We start from the raw sequence: 18,475 nt of genomic DNA on the forward strand, positions 1-18,475 counted from the left end.
ACTTTAAGTGTTACAACAAAATCTACCTAAAAAGTCCTCAAAACCACTTATATGGCCTAAGTGTGATTTTCAAACCCAAAATCTACCTAAAAAGTCCTCAAAAAGTGTCTAGGTGATATTTTAAATCTTAAAACGACAGTTACATGCCCAAGTGCAACTTTGAAACTAAAGTGTAACTAAAAAGTGTGTTAAAAAGTGTGCTAAATAGGTGTTAAATGTCATTATATGCATGATTGGCTACCGTAACTGCAGGATAGCCACAAAATATTTCAACTCAAGTACAAAAATAAATGTGAAAGGTATGCATTATTAGCTACCGTAACTGCAGGATAGCCACACATAATATTGAGACATGCTTTAACAATCAAAGTTTTTATTTTTTAGTTTAGGAAAATACCTAAGTATTTCAAGGTGCATCCTCTTCCTCTTCCTCTCGTAGATCCAACTTTTTTTTTATGTTAGCCCACCTTTGTTCCCATTTTGCAAGTTCATGGGTTAACTTTTCATTAGCTTCTTTAAGGTATGCCATCTCGTTCTTCTCTTTCTCACGTGTAGATGACACATTACTTCTTAACGATTCACCACTTCTTGGGTTGACAGTTTGCATTGAGCGACTCCCTAATACAAATTTGCATGCCTTCGCAGTAGAAATCGTCTGAACACCAGCTTCAGTTGACTCTGTAATGATTCGTTGCATTTCCAACTATATGAAAGATATAGTTAGATTAAATATATTTAACACATGAATTTACTTAGTCATGATAAAACAAACTTACATATGCATCTTTTGCCTTATCATTGATCCATCCTTCTTTTTCGCGAAAGTGTGTTTCATGGAATACTTCTATCTCATCAACATCACAACCTTTTTTCTTTTTCTACAAAAAGAATGCAATTAAGATTACAATACTCATACAATAAAACAAAAGATAATTACAATTCATCTTACCAATTCATGTCGAACTTGGAGAAATGACTTAGCCCCAGTGACATGGTTGAACTTGACAGCAGAGCGACTTCTTTTGTTTGTCTCTCGTTTTTTCTAATTAAAGTAGTGATAAGAACAACATAATATACATGTAAAACAATTTTTTGAACTAAGAAAAACATACCTTCCATGCATCTGTTTCCCATCTATCACACATCATGTTCCAATCCTCATGTGTTATCCTATTTGGTGGATTGGCGCGCGCTTCAACCAAATCATCAAATTGACAGTAATATTTGTGCAAATCTGCTCTAAATTCTCTAAAAGTATTCTGCATCTTTTCTTCCAAGGTATTTTCTCACAACCATGTTAGTGGGATCAAATTCAAAATGTGTCTGCATATTCAATAATATATATATATATATATATATATATATATATATATATATATATATATATATATATATATATATATATATATATATATATATAAATGGATCGCTTTTACATGTAAAATAGTATATGAATGCATAAAAGAATCATAAACGTACCTCCAACCGATCAATCACAAGCTCCCTTACGCCCATAGGTACCGCCTTCCAGTTCTCACAACTTAATGGAATAGTGTTTCGAACTGCAGTACCAATGCCTAACGCAATTTTAGGGGCAAAAGTAGTTACTGGTTTTCCTTCCTCTTCATTAATCTCTATCTTGATCTTCCCATGTTTTTCTACAAACTTATCTAGTTCTATGTTTCGACCGTACCCTCTCACACCCCTTCCTCGCTTTTTAGTTCCTAATTGAGATCCTAAAAGTAAAAAAAGATTTAGATAATTTAAGTAACGTATAAGTAGTGAACTTACATATCATGTTAATACCTGATGGAGTGGAAGGATCAACTGATGGAGTGTTTGTTTGTTCAACTTCAGTCAATGTCAATCGTGTTTGATCTGGACGTACCATTACGCTACAAAATAAACAATTAGTGGTTAGATGTTAAAATAATTATGTCATAAGAATATAATATATATCCTTTATTCATTACCATCTGAATCAGAAGATTGTAGTTGTTCAGTTTCATCATTTATAAAGTCATCGTCAATTCGGGATTGATCTTGATTTTCTGTCTCTTTATGATCAACAACAGTAGGCTCAACGTCGCCTCTACAAAACGGGATATCATGTATGGATTCATCAACCCCAATTGAACTACATGCTTCTAACAACTCAAATCTATCATCTTCTACTTCTTCAGATTCTAGGATATCCCATACTTGTTTATTTTGGACAATTTGCACAATTTTCCAATTACTGCGTAATTTTGGATCGTCAATGTAGAAAACTTGCACAGCTTGAGTAGCTAATATGTATGGGTCATCAGTGTACCAAAAACGAGAAGTATTGATTATTTTAAACCCTAAATCACAACGAAATTTATTCTTCTTGACATCTGTGTCAAACCAATTACATTTAAAAAGACATACACGTCTACACTTAAGATATTCTAAGTCCAAGACCTCTTGCAATACACCATAATAATTCGTTTCGTCGGCTTTGGTTTCTCCATATGCCATGATTCCACTATTTTGAGTAGTCCGACGATTATCACGCTCTATTGAATGAAAACGTAATCCATTTACAAAGCAACCACTGTAAGTGCGAACTTCATTAATAGGCCCTAATGCGATGGAGCAAAGATCATCAGATGCTTCACCTCTTTCACGTAATGAATACATCTACATAATGTTATGTAGGTTAGAATAACTACTAATAGCTCAATAGTAAAAAAATATACTTTGAAACTAAAAACAACACTTACATGAGTTCTAAACCAATTAGGAAATTCTAATTGATGCCTTCGAAATAAATCTAATACATCCTCTCCTCTGGTGTTTATCAAGCTCAAATGTTCTGTGCTTAGTAATCATATCAAACATTAAAAAGAATTTTGACTTATTCATATACAATATATGAATTTTGACTTAGTCATATACAATATATGAATTGACAAAATTTACCTGCGATACGATTCTATTTGACAACAATTGTTCAGAATATACCAATGACACATTCTCTTCTCATCTTCAGATAGCGTCCTCGCAACTGACCCCCCCATTGGTCGCACATTCTGTTTGAACACATCAAAGTCCCCACAACCAAGTTGTCTATTCATTGAGTCATCATTTCGTGGATTCCTATTGAATCTTGTCTCTATTCCTATTAGATACATTGAGCAGAAGGTCAAACATTCATTCATAATGAATGCCTCTGCTATGGAACCCTCAGGACGAGCTTTGTTCCGTACATATTGTTTTAATGTACGCAAGCTTCTCTCTATAGGATACATCCAACTATAGCTTACTGGACCAACAATCTTTGTCTCAGCCGGTAAATGAACTGCAAGATGTATCATTATGTCAAAAAATGCAGGTGGAAAAATTCTTTCAAGTTTGCAGAGAATGAGCACAATATCGGCTTCCAGACGATTCAGGTCGCTGACACGTATTGTCTTCGCACACAGATCACGGAAAAAATTACATAACTCAACTACAGTTGTACACACATCCTTATGTAAGTATGCTCGTACAGCAATAGGAATAAGTCGTTGGAGTAAAATGTGAGAGTCATGAGTCTTAAGTCCCCATAACTTTCCATCATTGACACTTACACATCGTGATATGTTTGAGACAAATCCATCAGGAAATTTAACTGATTTCAAGAACTTACAAAAGTCTATTCTTTCGCTTCCAGTTAATGTATACGTAGGATGTGGCTTTATCAACTTAGTTCCTTGTCTTTGCAAATGTAATTCCTTTCGTATATTCAAGTCCTTTAGATCTAAACGGGCATTGATTGTGTCCTTTGTTTTACCATCAATATTTAATAAAGTGCCAAGCAAGTTGTCACAAACATTTTTTTCAATATGCATAACATCCAATTTATGCCTCAAAAGAAGTTTAGACCAATACGGAAGTTCAAAGAATATACTTTTCTTATTCCAATTAATAGTACGCTTTCTTTTCTTATTCGTCTTGGATGGATGCTTACTTAACACTGGAAAGTTGATGGAGTTTACTTGTTGTAAGATCTCATCTCCATTCATTACAACTGGTGGAGGTCTGCGTTCGAATTTACCGTCATGTTGTCGACTTCGACGCCAAATATGATCAGAAGAAAGATAACGTCGGTGTCCCATAAAAGATATTTTTCCTTTTATCCCAAACGATGACGTATCTTCTTTACAAGTAGGGCATGCTTGATATCCTTTCGTACTCCATCCCGACAAGTCACCATATGCAGGAAAATCATTGATGGTCCACAACAAACATGCATGTAATCGAAAGTACTCCTCATCTGTACAGTCAAAGGTCCGCACACCATTATTCCACAACTCTTTCAACTCATCAATTAAGGGCTGCAAATATACATCAAGCTCTTCTCCAGGAGATTTAGGTCCAGGTACAAGCAAAGACATGAAAAAATTGGATTCCTTCATACACTTCCAAGGGGGCAAATTGTATGGTATAAGCACTACTGGCCACATGCTATATGCAATACTCATATTCCCAAATGGATTAAAACCGTCTGAAGCTAAGCCTAAACGAACATTTCTTGGCTCTGAAGCAAATTGAGGAAATTCTTTATCAAAGTGCTTCCATCCTGCAGCATCAACTGGATGTCGTAAAACATCCTCTGTGTCAACTCGTTTATCCTTATGCCATCTCATCTCAGAAGCAATATGTTTTGATAAAAACAATCGTTTCAACCTTGGAATTAATGGAAAGTGACGCAAAACCTTATTTGGAATCTTCTTTCCTTTTCCACTATTTGTTTTATATCGAGATTCACCACATACTGGACAACTTTGACAATTAGCAAATTCTTTTCGAAATAGTACACAGTCATATTTACAAGCGTGGATGGAATCATATCCTAACCCTAAATCACATAATTTTCTCTTAGCTTCGTAAAATGATTTAGGTATATATGTACCGACTGGAAATGCATCTTTCAACAATTCTAGTAGCATATCAAACGATTTGTTGCTCCAATTATTCAAAACTTTGATATGCATTAACTTCACCAAAAAATTCAACGATGAAAATTTGGTACATCCATGATACAACGGGTTACGTGCTTCCTTCATCAACTCCTCAAAAATGTTACTAGTATCCATTTCATCGACATCTTCAGGAAATTCATCATCAAAACCATCCCCATCATCAAAATTTTCTTCCCTTACTATCATTGATCCTTGCAAATCATTTAAAAGATCTAAAATACCATCGTCCTCGTCGCCAACATTAACCTCTCTACTTAATGTATCACCTTTTGATGAAGTAGCACCCTGTTCAAATCGAGCTAAGTTCGTTGCTTCTCCATGATAAACCCATTTATTATATACAGAGGATATTCCGTACGTAAATAAATGACGCTCTACTCCGTCCAATGTTTGTGTCATTGAATTTTGACAATACTTACATGGGCACCTAGTTTTCCCCACATCGTTTACATGACACTTAGCCACTTCCATAAATTGAGCAACCCCATGAATATAATCACTTGAAAATCTATTTTTTAGTTTAATCCAATCCCTATTCATCTTCAAATAGAATGAACAAAAAGTTAACCCTGTAGGAATTACCACAAAATATTAGCTTAAGTGGAAGGGATAATTCAATGTCAAACCGACCTAAAAAAAACACCCAAAATGTCTAAGTTTATCTTTCTAACTCAAAACCATACATAGAATCTCTAAAAATGATCAATGTTGACACTTTAGCTCATTATCATTATTTGTAAGTTGTTTATAATGAAAGCACTTATAGCTAATTATCTTATTTATAATCTTGTCAAACGGTTCAATGTAATCTTATTTATAACAAAAGCACTTGTAGCTAATTATCACTATGCCCTTATTGATAGCCTTACTATTACCAAGAGATATCTCATTAATCCCCACAAACTGAAACATTCAAAACTCAAAAGGACGTTTTATATAATTTGTGAAAGTTGCAAGCAAATGAGTGTACCTACTACTTATGCTTTATTCTTTTATTTTCTATCTAAAAAATTGACATAAATCATAGTTGATTCACATTATTTTTATCAAGATGTGGTCAATCAATAAAAAAAATATAAGTATGCTAAGATTTCTCACAATTCATACTAATAGTAATAGCAAATAAAATGAAACAATAGGTAAAAAATAAGGCTTATCAAAATTTCAGTATCGTCTCAAAAAAATTGTCTAGCCATATGCACAAGTTTGAGGCGGCAGAACAAGTTACAGCAGCATAGTAAACTAAGAAAACAGCAACTAAGTGGGCAAAAATCTTTGGGACAGAACAGTAAGCTAAGCTAACAAAGTAAGAGCACCTGATTGCAGAACGTGGGCAAAAATCGAATTACTTCTGGTGCGTTCAAGCAAGAAGGAAAACAGAGAGGGAAAATCGGCAGGGTGTTTACTACGAACAAGAAAAATGGTGATGGGGGGTTCGGGATAACAAGAAAACTGGAGGGAGGGGGTTCGGCCAAGTAAAGGGGGGTTTTCGGGCAAGGAAGAAAATTGAAGGGGGGGGGGGGTTCGGCCAACTGAAGGGAGGGGGATTTCGGGCAAAGCTAAAAATTGAAGCGAATGGGGGTTTCGGGCAAAGAAGAAAGCCGAAGGGATGGATGGGGCTGGGTTTCGGTCGGCGGTAAAGAAGAAATCGGAAAAGGTCTCATTCCGTTGAAGTCGAAAAAGGGGGGCAAGGTGAAATCGGCGGCCGGAAATATAGTGTGCCAGAATAAAATTGTCTAGCCATATGCCGAAAATATAGTGTCGCCAGAATAAATGTCGTTCGCAGGCAAGGTGAAATCGGCGGCCAAGGTGGGTTTCGGGCAAGGAAAAATGGAGGTGGGTTTCGGCGGCCAAGGTGAAATCGAAAAAGGGGGAGAAAGACGCGTGGGAGAAAGGAAAGAGAGGGAAAATGAAAAGTTAAAAGAATGTGTGAAATTAGTTTTTTTTTTTTTTTTACTTTTGCCCACGTTTTTTAAGTCGCCACATGTATAAATCCTGCGTCGCCATAAATATATATAAAAATGTGGGGTTTTGGCTACGTAAATTACGTGGGCAAATGTTTAAAATTTTTGCCGACACTCGATACGTGGCGATAAACTAAAATAAACGTCGGCAGAAATCCAACAATAAAATTTTCTTTTCAACCACATAACTTTTTTCCCACATATATATTTTCGTCGGTAAAAACGGTGATGTGCCCACGCAATTACAACCTTTTACCCACGTGTATATTTTCGTCGGCACAAATGAAGATGTGCCCACGCAATGAAATTTCGTTGGCTCTTAATATCTTTGCCCACATTTTTTTTTCGTCGCCAAAAATAAATGTCGGCAGAGCCCTAAATTCTTGTAGTGTGATCATGTAGCGTTTTAATAATGCATAAATCATAAGAATGAAATTCTAACTTCTACGACGATAATTAAAAAGAATTATTCAAAGTTCAATTATTTACTTGATACCTTAGTTTGTTTCAACACACCTCTAACAAATTTATACAACTATGGGATCTTATGTCTAGCTAGCCTTATTCCACAGTGGTGTTCCTTATGCAAATCTAATGCTGAGGATATTAACAGCCTCTTTGTTCATTGTCCTTATGCTCAAGTAATTTGTAACAAAGCAAGGTATATTTTAAAATGGAACCAACATCCGACTTCAGTTAGTTCCTTATGTAAGGATTTATGTGGTTTAAACACGACAAAAAGGAAAGGCTAATATGATTGCTGTGATTCTTTGGAAGATCTGGGTTGAAAGAAATAACCGCATTTTCAACAGTTCGAAAAAAGACTCAAATATGCTATGGGACGACATTGTGGCTCTGACCGGTTTTTGGAGCAGTAGATCAAAACTTTTTTCAAATTATAATGCTAGTATTATAGCTTTAAACATTAATGATTTTGTTTGATCGGACTTTTCTCTAGCCCTTTCTCTCCTTGCTTCCTGTACTGATCGCTTATTTGATATTAATGAAGCGGGAGTGATGAGGGTGCCAAGGGAGTGTCTACCTAGTAAAGATGTCCGGGTGCACGCAACTGATCCTATGTATATTTTTCAAAGGAAAAAAAAAAGCTGGCCTTATTGGTTCGTCACCAAAGGAGGATGAACAACCAACTTTCTTCAGCTTAATCCATTGGAATATAGTTATTATTAAAAGTTAAGAGGTTTATTATTGAAAAACAAAACCAAAGTTTAATAACGTACCTACTTATTCTAATATAATTTGTAAGCTTAACACCCTATTACCTAGACACAATTTTTTTTTTTATTTAGGTTAGGATTTGAATCGGTAACCATTACTAATGTCTCAGCCAATCAAACAAAATTAAAAATTAAGTAATATAAAAAACTTATAATAGAGTGTGATTCACTAACTCTATCTTTGAGTAGAGGGAGAACAATATATTATCAAAGAGAATGTTTTCAAGATGGGATCACTAGATTAGACATTATATATATTGCACTTCTCTAAATCATAGGATCAAAATCGTAAATAACTCATAAAATAATTACGCATGTTCAATTAGCGAGATCCCATGCTAGGTTGTTCATATGTACTGCGTACATAACGAATTGGGGGCATACCAACATCTATGTTACTAAATACTTTTGGTTGGTTGAGAATAGCACGAAAAACTTTATCGAAAGAACAAGTTATGAAAAACAAAATTAGGATAAGGGAGGTGGACAAAATTATTGAACGGCAGCTATTCGATGTAATTAAGGCATTGAGGAAAATCAAATCAACTGTAATTCAATGGTGCCGGCATATATGCTTGCTTTATTCCTACGAAATGTATTCTCAATCTATTTAATTAATCTATCATTACTGAAATACAAAACTCCCTTACGCTTTTAGTCCATAAAAGCTTTGTTTCTATTTTATTGGATTCATGGAAATTGTTCAAACACACATTTTTGACCTACAGTCAAAACTTCCATCCACACACATTATTCTTGAAAATCAAATGAATAAGAACAAAATATCATGAGTACGAAAACTATAATACAACCATTATAAAACAAAGATGGAAATTAAATAGAACATATATCTAACTGTAACATAGCACCTAAGAGATTTTAATTACACAGACAAATGAAATGTTTGAATATATATATATATATGTGTGTGTGTGTGCAGCAAAAGTGAATTCATTAGGTACAAAAATGGAAAAGGGTTACTTTTGGTGGAGCATTTTTGGGTTAATTGCCCTATTTGGAGTCACAAAAGGAGATGATGAAGGATTACGTGTGGGGTTTTATAGTAAAACATGCCCTTCTGCAGAGCGAATTGTGAGAAATTCTGTTGCTAAAGCTGTGGCTAAAGATCCTGGCCAAGCTGCTGGCATTATTCGATTGTATTTCCATGATTGCATTGTTGGGGTATGTGTTCTTATACACTCATAGGCCTTTTTTTTTTTTAATATCCTTTAAGGTTAAGAAAATCGTTTTGTTTTACATACTTTTACTTAATCTGCACCATTTTAATTAATTTCTAAGTTTAGTTTATATGTATTGTTAATACATCTTAAATAATTGATATATATATATATATATTATTATGGAAATCACCAGGGCTGCGATGGTTCCATTCTTCTAGATTCAATCCCAGGCATTACCAGCTCCTTCGACATAGAACGGCATAGTCCAGGCAACCCTTTACTCCGCGGATTCGAAATCATCGATGATGCTAAATCCAAGCTTGAATCTCGATGTGCTGAAACAGTATCTTGTTCCGACATCTTAGCCTTCGCTGCCCGTGACAGCGTCCTCGCCACCGGAGGCTTCTCTTACGCTGTCCCTGCTGGGCGTCGTGATGGTCGAGTCTCCAATGGCTCTGCCGTGTTCATGGACGTTCCTCCTATAACACCTAACATGGCTCGCCTCAAACAACACTTTGAATCAAGAGGATTATCCTTAAAAGACATGGTGGCTCTGTCTGGGGCACACTCCATTGGTATTACGCCGTGTGGGGCATTCTCTAGCCGCCTTTATTTTTTCAATGGGACGGTCGAGACGGATCCGTCGCTGGATCCGAAATTTGCAGCGTTTTTGAAAACCCAATGTCCTAAAGGGAAATTTGATGGGACAGCGGATTTGGACAATGTGACGCCGAATTTGCTTGATGTTCAGTTTTATGAGAATTTGAGGAGGAAGATGGGGGTTTTGAGCTCTGATCAGGCGATGGAAGATGACCCATTGACGGCAGCGACGGTGAGACAGTATCGGAGTAGTCGGAGCCTCTGGAAGGCGGATTTCACGGCGGCGATGGTGAAGGTGGGGAATATGAAGGTTTTGACTGGAAGCCAAGGGGAGATTAGAAAGAACTGTAGTGCTTTGAATTAGGTAGGGTTGTTATGTTTTATATTTGGCGAGGAGATCATGTTTTGTGAGATTATAAAATGTTTTTAGGGTTTTAGTTGGTGTGTGTATTAGAACTTTTCATGCATTATTATAAGCCCTGCTACTGCTCTTTGAACAATAATAAGAATGTTATGAATATATATATAGAAGTACAGAGGGACAACATCACCCTTATATCCTTATACCAAAAGAAACTTATGCATTGGACCAAAGAAATACTTTCAAACCAAACTATTGTATGTGTGAAATTAACTTGATGGTAGCATGGAAACATAGGGGAAAAAAGGTCGAATAACTAAAGAGTTACGGGTTCAATTCATAGTAGCCATCTATCTAAGATTTAATATCCTACCGATTTTTTGATACTATCAAATATCGTAGAGTCAGACTAGTTGTTCCATGAAATTAACAGAGATAGCATAAAAATAAAAAATATATAGATTATTCGTGGAAATGATTAATTAACGAGGAAGTCCATTGATTTGTCTTTTTAGTAGTATGTTATGCACAAATGGATGCTTTTCCAATTCTTATAAGCTTAATAATTATTGTCGGTGTTATAAAAAAAATAAAAAGTCCAAAAGAGGTTTTAAATTAAATTTTTTTAATACTGAATTTCCATCAAAATTCTACGGAAAATTGGTATAGTGTTGATATGTGGTTTTGGATTTTCATAAAACTACGTAGTTAAACGCTGTTCATGAACAAAATCTCCAACGACCAATAGTAGGAAAAAAAAGTAATGTATGCATATATATATATACATATGTGTGTGTATGTAAGCATGCATGTATGCATGTGTATACATATATTTTTTTTCTTTAGAAACATACGGGTTGGGTCAATAGGTCCTCATTGATATAGGAAGAATTGATATTGATACAGGAAGCGAGGAGAAAACAAAACAAAGAGCTAAAGAAAAGACCCGAAAAACATGAAAGGTACATGATGTCCTTCGCATCCTCGTCATCCCCACTTCAATATATATTCAATAAAAACATGAAAGTACATGATGGAGTTCAAAAAGGACTAGAGATAAGCTCATAAAGTACAAGCCAATCAAAAGAAAGGGTTAACGTTGAGGGAGCTCTCAGCTAGAGACATTACAATTTGAAATTGTGCATTAAAAATAGGAACTTATGCAATATTTGTAAGGTATTGATGGCAGCTTTAGAAGAGGAAGTCATCACTATTAGTTTGTTTTAGGCAACAAATTCTTTGTCCATAATATCTATCAAATGTCTATTTGGCTAGAGCCTAGACCTATTTTGTGAAAAAAATAAAAAACAACGTTGAGGGAGCTATGGTAGTCGGATTGTAGTTATAAAAGAAAGGATGTTTGCTAGAACAATTCGATAACTTTACCAAATATCCTCCCATACATTAATGACGCTAGCCTATATCTCTGGTTGAAAATTCTATTGTTTCATTCGAGCCAAATGGCCCAAAGCAGCCGCGAAATAATGATCTCCTTTCCTATTGTTTTGCTTGAAAGACCATAATCCATGAGAGAGAGCTCAAAGTAATGTTTGTTTTTCCAAGAAAGATAAATTAATGTTAACAATATTATTAGTTGACCGTTAGTATTAAATTAGTCTTTTAGTCCCTTTTAGACTCAAATCCTCACTTTTTACATCAGATTATTCTATTGAATTATAAAATTCCTCATCAACAAAATTTTTTAACAAAGCACTCGAAGATGTTGGATCAATTAGTACCATAGGTGGGTGCCACCATATCAACATTAATGCACAAGATCCATAAGAACTATATAGGTAATTTTACAGGTGATTTGGATTATCTCAATTGGCACAAACATAATACCCTCATTATACCCTTAGATCAAGTAAGAAAGTATTCGGTCAACATATCATTGGTAAGAAGTTTATTAATGATAAAATCTATAATTGATTGGAAGTCTATCAATGGTAGACTTCTTTTATTTTTAAAAATAATCAACCATAATATCAATTACAAATAAATTTTGCTATATTATTGTTGCATTATTTTAAAATAATTTGTCGTACATCTAATGTGTTACTATTGCAATTATATTTCCCTAAAAAGATAGGAAGGAAATAGGTCTCATTTAATAGAAATTATTTGATGTTTAATTTTTATAAAAGTGAGCTTATACTATCTCATTCAATAAGTTAATTCTGATGTCTATTTATATTTTCAAAAGCCAAGCGAAGTTTTAATATATATATTTTGGTCATCACAAAAAAAAAAAAAATAATAATAATAATAAATAAAAAAGAGATTTTAAAAACTTATTTTTTTTTTCTTGATGTTTATTATAAATTCAAGTGTTTCACTCAAATAGGTGAAAATCAAAATAGACAAATTGAAAGAAAACGGCAACCATAAATTATAGGGTTTTTTCTAAAGAAAAAAATTAACATAAAATATTTACGCTAAAAAACAAAATCATTAAATATAAAATTTATTACACCTTATTTTTCTTAAATAAATATGTTACCAAATATTCTTTTTTTTTTTTTTTTGAATTTTTCTAAATTTTTATATTTTAAAAAATAAAAAACGTATTCCATAACTTTAGAACTCTCTAATAAATTCATATACTACGATTAATATTGTTTTAACAAAATGAAGCAAAATAATTATATAACAAATTCTTTCATGACATATATTGTAGGTTTTAAAATTTTATCATGTTTGTAAATATTTTCAACATGTTTAAAATGATTTTCGAATTTTTTATTTATGTTTTTGTAAAACTCACAAACTAACCATTAGGCACATATAAGAATATAAAATTACCTCTCCACGGATGAGAACTGTCTAGATATAAATACAGTGTATTTAATGAGATCGAAAAATCAAATAAAATATCACATATCGATTACAGTGTATTTGTAAACACACCCACTTATGATAATTATTAACTAAATCAAAAAATTATTATATTCTTTCACAAGATCCCTAAACATATTCAATTGGTTTCGATATCCCCTAAATATTTCGATTTTTACCTTCAAATTAATGAAAAATAATTTCAAATATTAAATTTTTTAATGCAATAATTATAGATTCAAACTATTATAGATTTAAAACTATATAATGCAGTAATTATTTATTATCATAAAAAAATAAGAAATTACTTGGATGCTCGGAACCACCCTATCTGTTAGTGCATTGAAGTTCACTAACACTTGTTGAAACTCCAAGTCACTTCCGCCGTCGTTTCTCCTCTGATCAAGCTCAGCTAAGCCATCATATTCCACCTAACTCCTACAGCTCCATTTATTTTCCACTACTAGTTTCCTTTTTAAGCCCCTGCTGGTACTTCCTACTCACTTACTTTCTTTATTCTGTTTGCTTTTTGTCCGCATCTATGGCTTTTATCAAACAACTACCCAAATCCTGCCAAATCGAGCAAAAGGAATTCATACTATCTTTGGATAGTAAACCAAGTTTCATCCGTATGTGGTTGACTGAAGTGTGTCAACACAAATCTTTCTCCATGGACATCACACCTGACACGCTGGAGTGGATCAGAAACTGCTTCAAAGACTTGTTGGACACCTCAACAACTAAACACTTTTTTGCTGAAAGGAGGTTGGAAGACAACTGCATGTGGGTGAGAAAAACAAAAAACAAGAGCAAAACAAGTATTACTGCCGAAATCTTCAGAATCGACAACAAAGGAAGGAAATGTAGCATCCTTATACCTGAAGGTCCTGACAGCTTTGGGTGGAAGTCTTTCTTAGCTTTGATTACTTTCAGACCTTCTGCTCCAACAAAGAGAATTCGCTCAGAAATAAGGAAGGAGTTCCTCTTAAAATACTCAGACTCATTCTCATCAGACTCTGACTCTTCCAGAAAATCATATGCAAAAGCGCTCTCAGACAGCAGTGAAGAAGAAAACAAGAAAAGATACAAATCTACATCAGACGACAGTTCAAGTAGAAGAAGTTCCACTATTGGTTTTAAGCCTTTTACTCTCTCTGGGGACTCCTTTGAAAAAACGGTTATTGTCACCAGGCGTTGTTTCCATGATGACTGGAACAGAATTATGTTCTCCCTAAGAAAGCAATCAGAAATAGCTTTCTCATACAAGCCGTTCCAAGCTGACAAAGCCATCCTTTTCCTGAACCCAGACCATGCCAAACTTCTATGTAGTAACAAAAGCGCAAATGGCTGGTCTACAGTGGGAAATTATCAGGTAAAGTTCGAAAGTTGGGATCCAAATTTACACTCTTTTCACTCTGTGATTCCCAGCTATGGAGGTTGGCTTCGTTTTAGAGGGATTCCGCTTCATTTGTGGAACTACAATACTTTTCAAAACATTTGTTTGGCTTGTGGAGGTTTCCTTGTTGTTGCAAAGGAAACAATGCAAATGGAAAAGCTCGTTGATGCCAAAATTAAGGTCCGTTATAATTATACTGGCTTTGTCCCAGCTTCGGTTTTTATCACTGATAATCAAGGCGAAAATTTCATCATCACTACTGTTCCACCGGCCGAAGCCAGATGGCTCGTTGAAAGAAACGTCAGAGTTCATGATACTTTCAAAACTAAAGCTGCTGATGAATTTGATCAACACAACCCCTTAGCTGAAGTTTACACTTACAATGGCTTCCAAGCTATCCCGCCGGAATCAACAAGAACTCGCGGTGACTACAGTTTCCTTAACTCTGACAAGCACTCTATCTTAAATCACACACAAGCCAAGAAAAATAACTCTTCAGAATCTGAATACGATCCTTTCGATCAACAGCTCAGTGAAAGAAGGAAAGAGAAAGGGAAAGTTATTCTCCTCATAAATGATCAAGATCATGGCCATTACTCCAAGAGATCAAAAAGGATCTCCAACAGAAAAGTTTCTTTCTTATCTCCTGGTTGTATCCAATCATACAGTTCAAATACTGAGAAAAATATTGAAGGAAAATCATTGGAGATCTCGACCATTAATGATCCTTTTGAAAAGAGATGGAGTCCGCACCAAAAATCCAAGATAAAACTCACGTACAGAATCAAAAACGATCCTCATGAATTTAATGAAGATCAAAAGCTATCCTTAAAAGAATATGGGGAAGGAAGCAAACAAATGAACCTCTCGGTGGATATGGGCCCCATCTCTCCTCTGGACTCCATGTTACAGCCAGAAAACAATCATGGGCAAGATTCTCTCAACAACCAGACAAAAACAAAAGCCAAAGGAGAAGTTCAAAATCAAACTGTCTCTGTAAAAGAAGGAGCTGATCATAATAAGTCTCCTTCAAGAAGCACAGCAGATGGAATTTCAAAGGATGCAAAGACTGACAGTGAACTAGAAATTGACAGAGCCTTCAAGGAAAAACTTGTTATTTGGCTAAAGGAAAACGAACTCAAATTGTCTCCAAAATATACCAATGATGTACCTAGTTCCTCATATTTTCCTGTCATTGTATATGATCAAAATGTGGATCTTTCAGGCCATGGGCCTCTGGGGGATAAGGGTAATACATGAAGGTCTTATGTTGGAATATTCGAGGGCTAGGTTCTCCCTCAAAAAGAGCCACAATAAAATCTCTAATTTTCTCTTATGACCCTGACTTTGTAATCCTTACTGAATCTAAAATAAGCAACCTTCAATTGCTTAACAAAAACATCTTATGGAATAAGCCTGGTATACATTGGCACGCTCTTCCTTCTACTGGCTCTTCTGGCAGCATTATAGTCTTATGGGATGACACCAAATTCAAAGTCAACAATATCAAAGTGGGCAGTCACTCCATTTCTATAAATGTTCTCAGCACAAATGGAAATTGGTGGCTCACCTCTGTCTACGGCCCTTACAAAAACAATGACAGAACAAACTTGTGGCTTGAATTAGAGCTTCTTCAAACCCTCTGCCTTCCTAATTGGCTGATAACAAGGGACTTCAATATTGTTAGATGGGAAACGGAGACAAATGCAAAATCTCTCGATCGAAGAAACATGACTAACTTCAACAATTTCATCTCAGTGAATGAGCTTATTGATCCCCCCCTTTAACCAACAAATATACATGGTCAAATCTCAGATTAAATCCTACTTACTCTCGTCTTGACCGTTTCCTCCTCTCAAAGGGCTGGGAACATACCTTCGGCTTACATACCTCTCGGACTATGGAAAGAATAGTCTCGGATCATTTCCCCATCATTTTGGAATCACCTCAAATCAAATGGGGTCCCTGCTCTTTCAGACTCAATAACTCCTCCCTAAAGGATAAAGAATTCCAGAAAAACTTCACAGATTGGTGGAACAACTCCAAACAAGTTGGCTTCCCGGGCTACGCTTTCATTCAAAGTCTAAAATCTCTATCAAAACTCATCAAAGAGTGGCAACATAACAAAGTCAATCTGTATGATGCCAACAAAAAAGTTCTCTTGGAAGAGATTGACTCAATTGACAAGTTAGAACTTCAAGGAGAGATGTCTACCATTCATCACCAAAAGAGAATTTCTCTCAAATCGGAATTGTTAAGCATTGAAAACAATCAAGCACAGATTTGGCATCAAAGATCCAGACAAAGGTGGAACCTATTAGGGGATGAAAACAACGCATTTTTCCACAGAGTCTGCACCATAAATCAAAGGAAAAATCTAATTAAATCCATATGCGACCCAAATGGTATTTCTCTATACTCAATTGGTGATATCTCGAGGATCTTCATTTCTCATTTTCAGAATATATACACTAAAGAGAACTATGAAGAAATCCTTATTGGCAATTTGAACTGGAATCCAATCTCCTGTTCTCACCAATCCGAGCTGTGCAAGCCTTTCGATGAACATGAAATAAAAAGCACTATCATGTCCATCAGCAATGAAAAGGCCCCAGGACCAGATGGTTACACCATGCTCTTCTATAAGAAACACTGGACTGATCTCAAGGGAGACTTGCTGAATGTTCTCAAGGATTTCCACAAGAAAGACATTGTAAATAACAATGTAAACAACACTTTCATAGCCCTTATCAGCAAGAAAGAGAAGTGCAGCACGCCTTCAGACTATCGTCCCATTAGCTTAACAACCTCCCTCTACAAGATAATGGCTAAAGCCTTAGCAAACAGACTCAAATCCACTCTTCCTGACACTGTTGCGGAAAATCAAATGGCTTTCATTAAAGGGAGGCAAATTACTGATGCAATTCTTATAGCTAATGAAGCAATTGACACTTGGAAACAAAGGAAAACAAAAGGTTTTGTCCTAAAGCTTGACATTGAAAAGGCTTCCAATAAAATTAGCTGGAACTTCATTGATTACATGCTTGCAAAGAAACAATTCCCACTTAAATGGAGGAAATGGATAAATGCCTGTATCAGCAATGTCCAATATTCCATCCTGCTAAATGGATCTTCTAAAGGTAGAATCAAGGCGGAAAGAGGTATAAGGCAGGGAGACCCTCTCTCTCCTTTCATCTTTGTCTTAGCCATGGATTACTTAAGCAGATTGCTGTCCCACCTGGAAACAAAAGGAGCTATCAAAGGGGTCTCTTTCAACAACTGCTGCAACATATCTTACCTCCTATTTGCAGACGATGTACTCATCTTTGTCGAAGATAATGAAAAGTACTTAAACAATTTACAGATGGCGCTCTCCCTCTTTGAGAAAGCTTCTAGGCTGACTTTCAACCTTTCGAAGTCAACAATAAGCCCCATTAACATATCTGCCGATAGAACGGATCAGATAGCTAGATTTTTCGGGTTTCAAACTAAATTCCTACCAGTCAACTACCTAGGAGTTTCGTTAGGAGGAAACCCAAGATCCAGATCTTTTTGGGGACAAACAATCGAATGTATCCACAAAAAACTAAACGGATGGAAATACTCACAAATTTCCAAAGGAGGAAGACTTACCCTTTTAAAAGCTTCTCTCTCGAGCCTCCCCACCTATCAACTTTCTACTTTCAAAGCTCCTGTCTCTGTTTACAAAGAAATTGAAAAACATTGGAGAGATTTCTTGTGGGGAGGAAGTGAGGACAAACAAAATGCTCACCTGATCAATTGGAGAATTTGTACCTCCCCTAAGGAGTTGGGAGGCCTGGGAATTAGCAAGCTAAAGGATACAAACCAAGCCCTCCTATGCAAATGGCTACGGAGATACCACAATGAGTCAAACTCTCTTTGGAAAAA

General features: G+C 35.4%; 2 protein-coding genes across 2 annotated transcripts; one reads left to right on the top strand and one right to left on the bottom strand.

The window, feature by feature from the left end:
* Window positions 1–1,962: 1,962 nt before the first annotated feature.
* Window positions 1,963–5,390, bottom strand: LOC127148626 (uncharacterized). The gene is made up of 3 exons (XM_051082758.1): window positions 2,947–5,390; window positions 2,748–2,844; window positions 1,963–2,664 (listed from the first exon to the last, which is right to left on the bottom strand). The coding sequence occupies exons 1-3, from the start codon at window positions 5,388–5,390 to the stop codon at window positions 1,963–1,965; spliced, it is 3,243 nt and encodes a 1,080-aa protein (XP_050938715.1).
* Window positions 5,391–9,156: 3,766 nt separating this feature from the next.
* Window positions 9,157–10,335, top strand: LOC103500038 (peroxidase 5-like). Its single transcript, XM_008463219.1, has 2 exons — window positions 9,157–9,372; window positions 9,565–10,335. The coding sequence occupies exons 1-2, from the start codon at window positions 9,157–9,159 to the stop codon at window positions 10,333–10,335; spliced, it is 987 nt and encodes a 328-aa protein (XP_008461441.1).
* The last annotated feature ends 8,140 nt before the right edge of the window (window positions 10,336–18,475 follow it).

The sequence above is a fragment of the Cucumis melo genome, chromosome 1, assembly GCF_025177605.1.
Source record: "Cucumis melo cultivar AY chromosome 1, USDA_Cmelo_AY_1.0, whole genome shotgun sequence".
Taxonomy (NCBI): Eukaryota; Viridiplantae; Streptophyta; class Magnoliopsida; order Cucurbitales; family Cucurbitaceae; genus Cucumis; species Cucumis melo.

Excerpts from the sequence above, each read along its gene's own strand:
- LOC127148626 (XM_051082758.1), bottom strand. The coding sequence starts at position 5,390 with ATGACACAAACATTGGACGGAGTAGAGCGTCATTTATTTACGTACGGA. Across the intron at positions 2,845-2,946 it reads CAAATAGAATCGTATCGCAG|CACAGAACATTTGAGCTTGA; the intron begins GTAAATTTTGTC and ends ATGATTACTAAG. Across the intron at positions 2,665-2,747 it reads CTAATTGGTTTAGAACTCAT|ATGTATTCATTACGTGAAAG; the intron begins GTAAGTGTTGTT and ends AACATTATGTAG.
- LOC103500038 (XM_008463219.1), top strand. The coding sequence starts at position 9,157 with ATGGAAAAGGGTTACTTTTGGTGGAGCATTTTTGGGTTAATTGCCCTA. Across the intron at positions 9,373-9,564 it reads TCCATGATTGCATTGTTGGG|GGCTGCGATGGTTCCATTCT; the intron begins GTATGTGTTCTT and ends GGAAATCACCAG.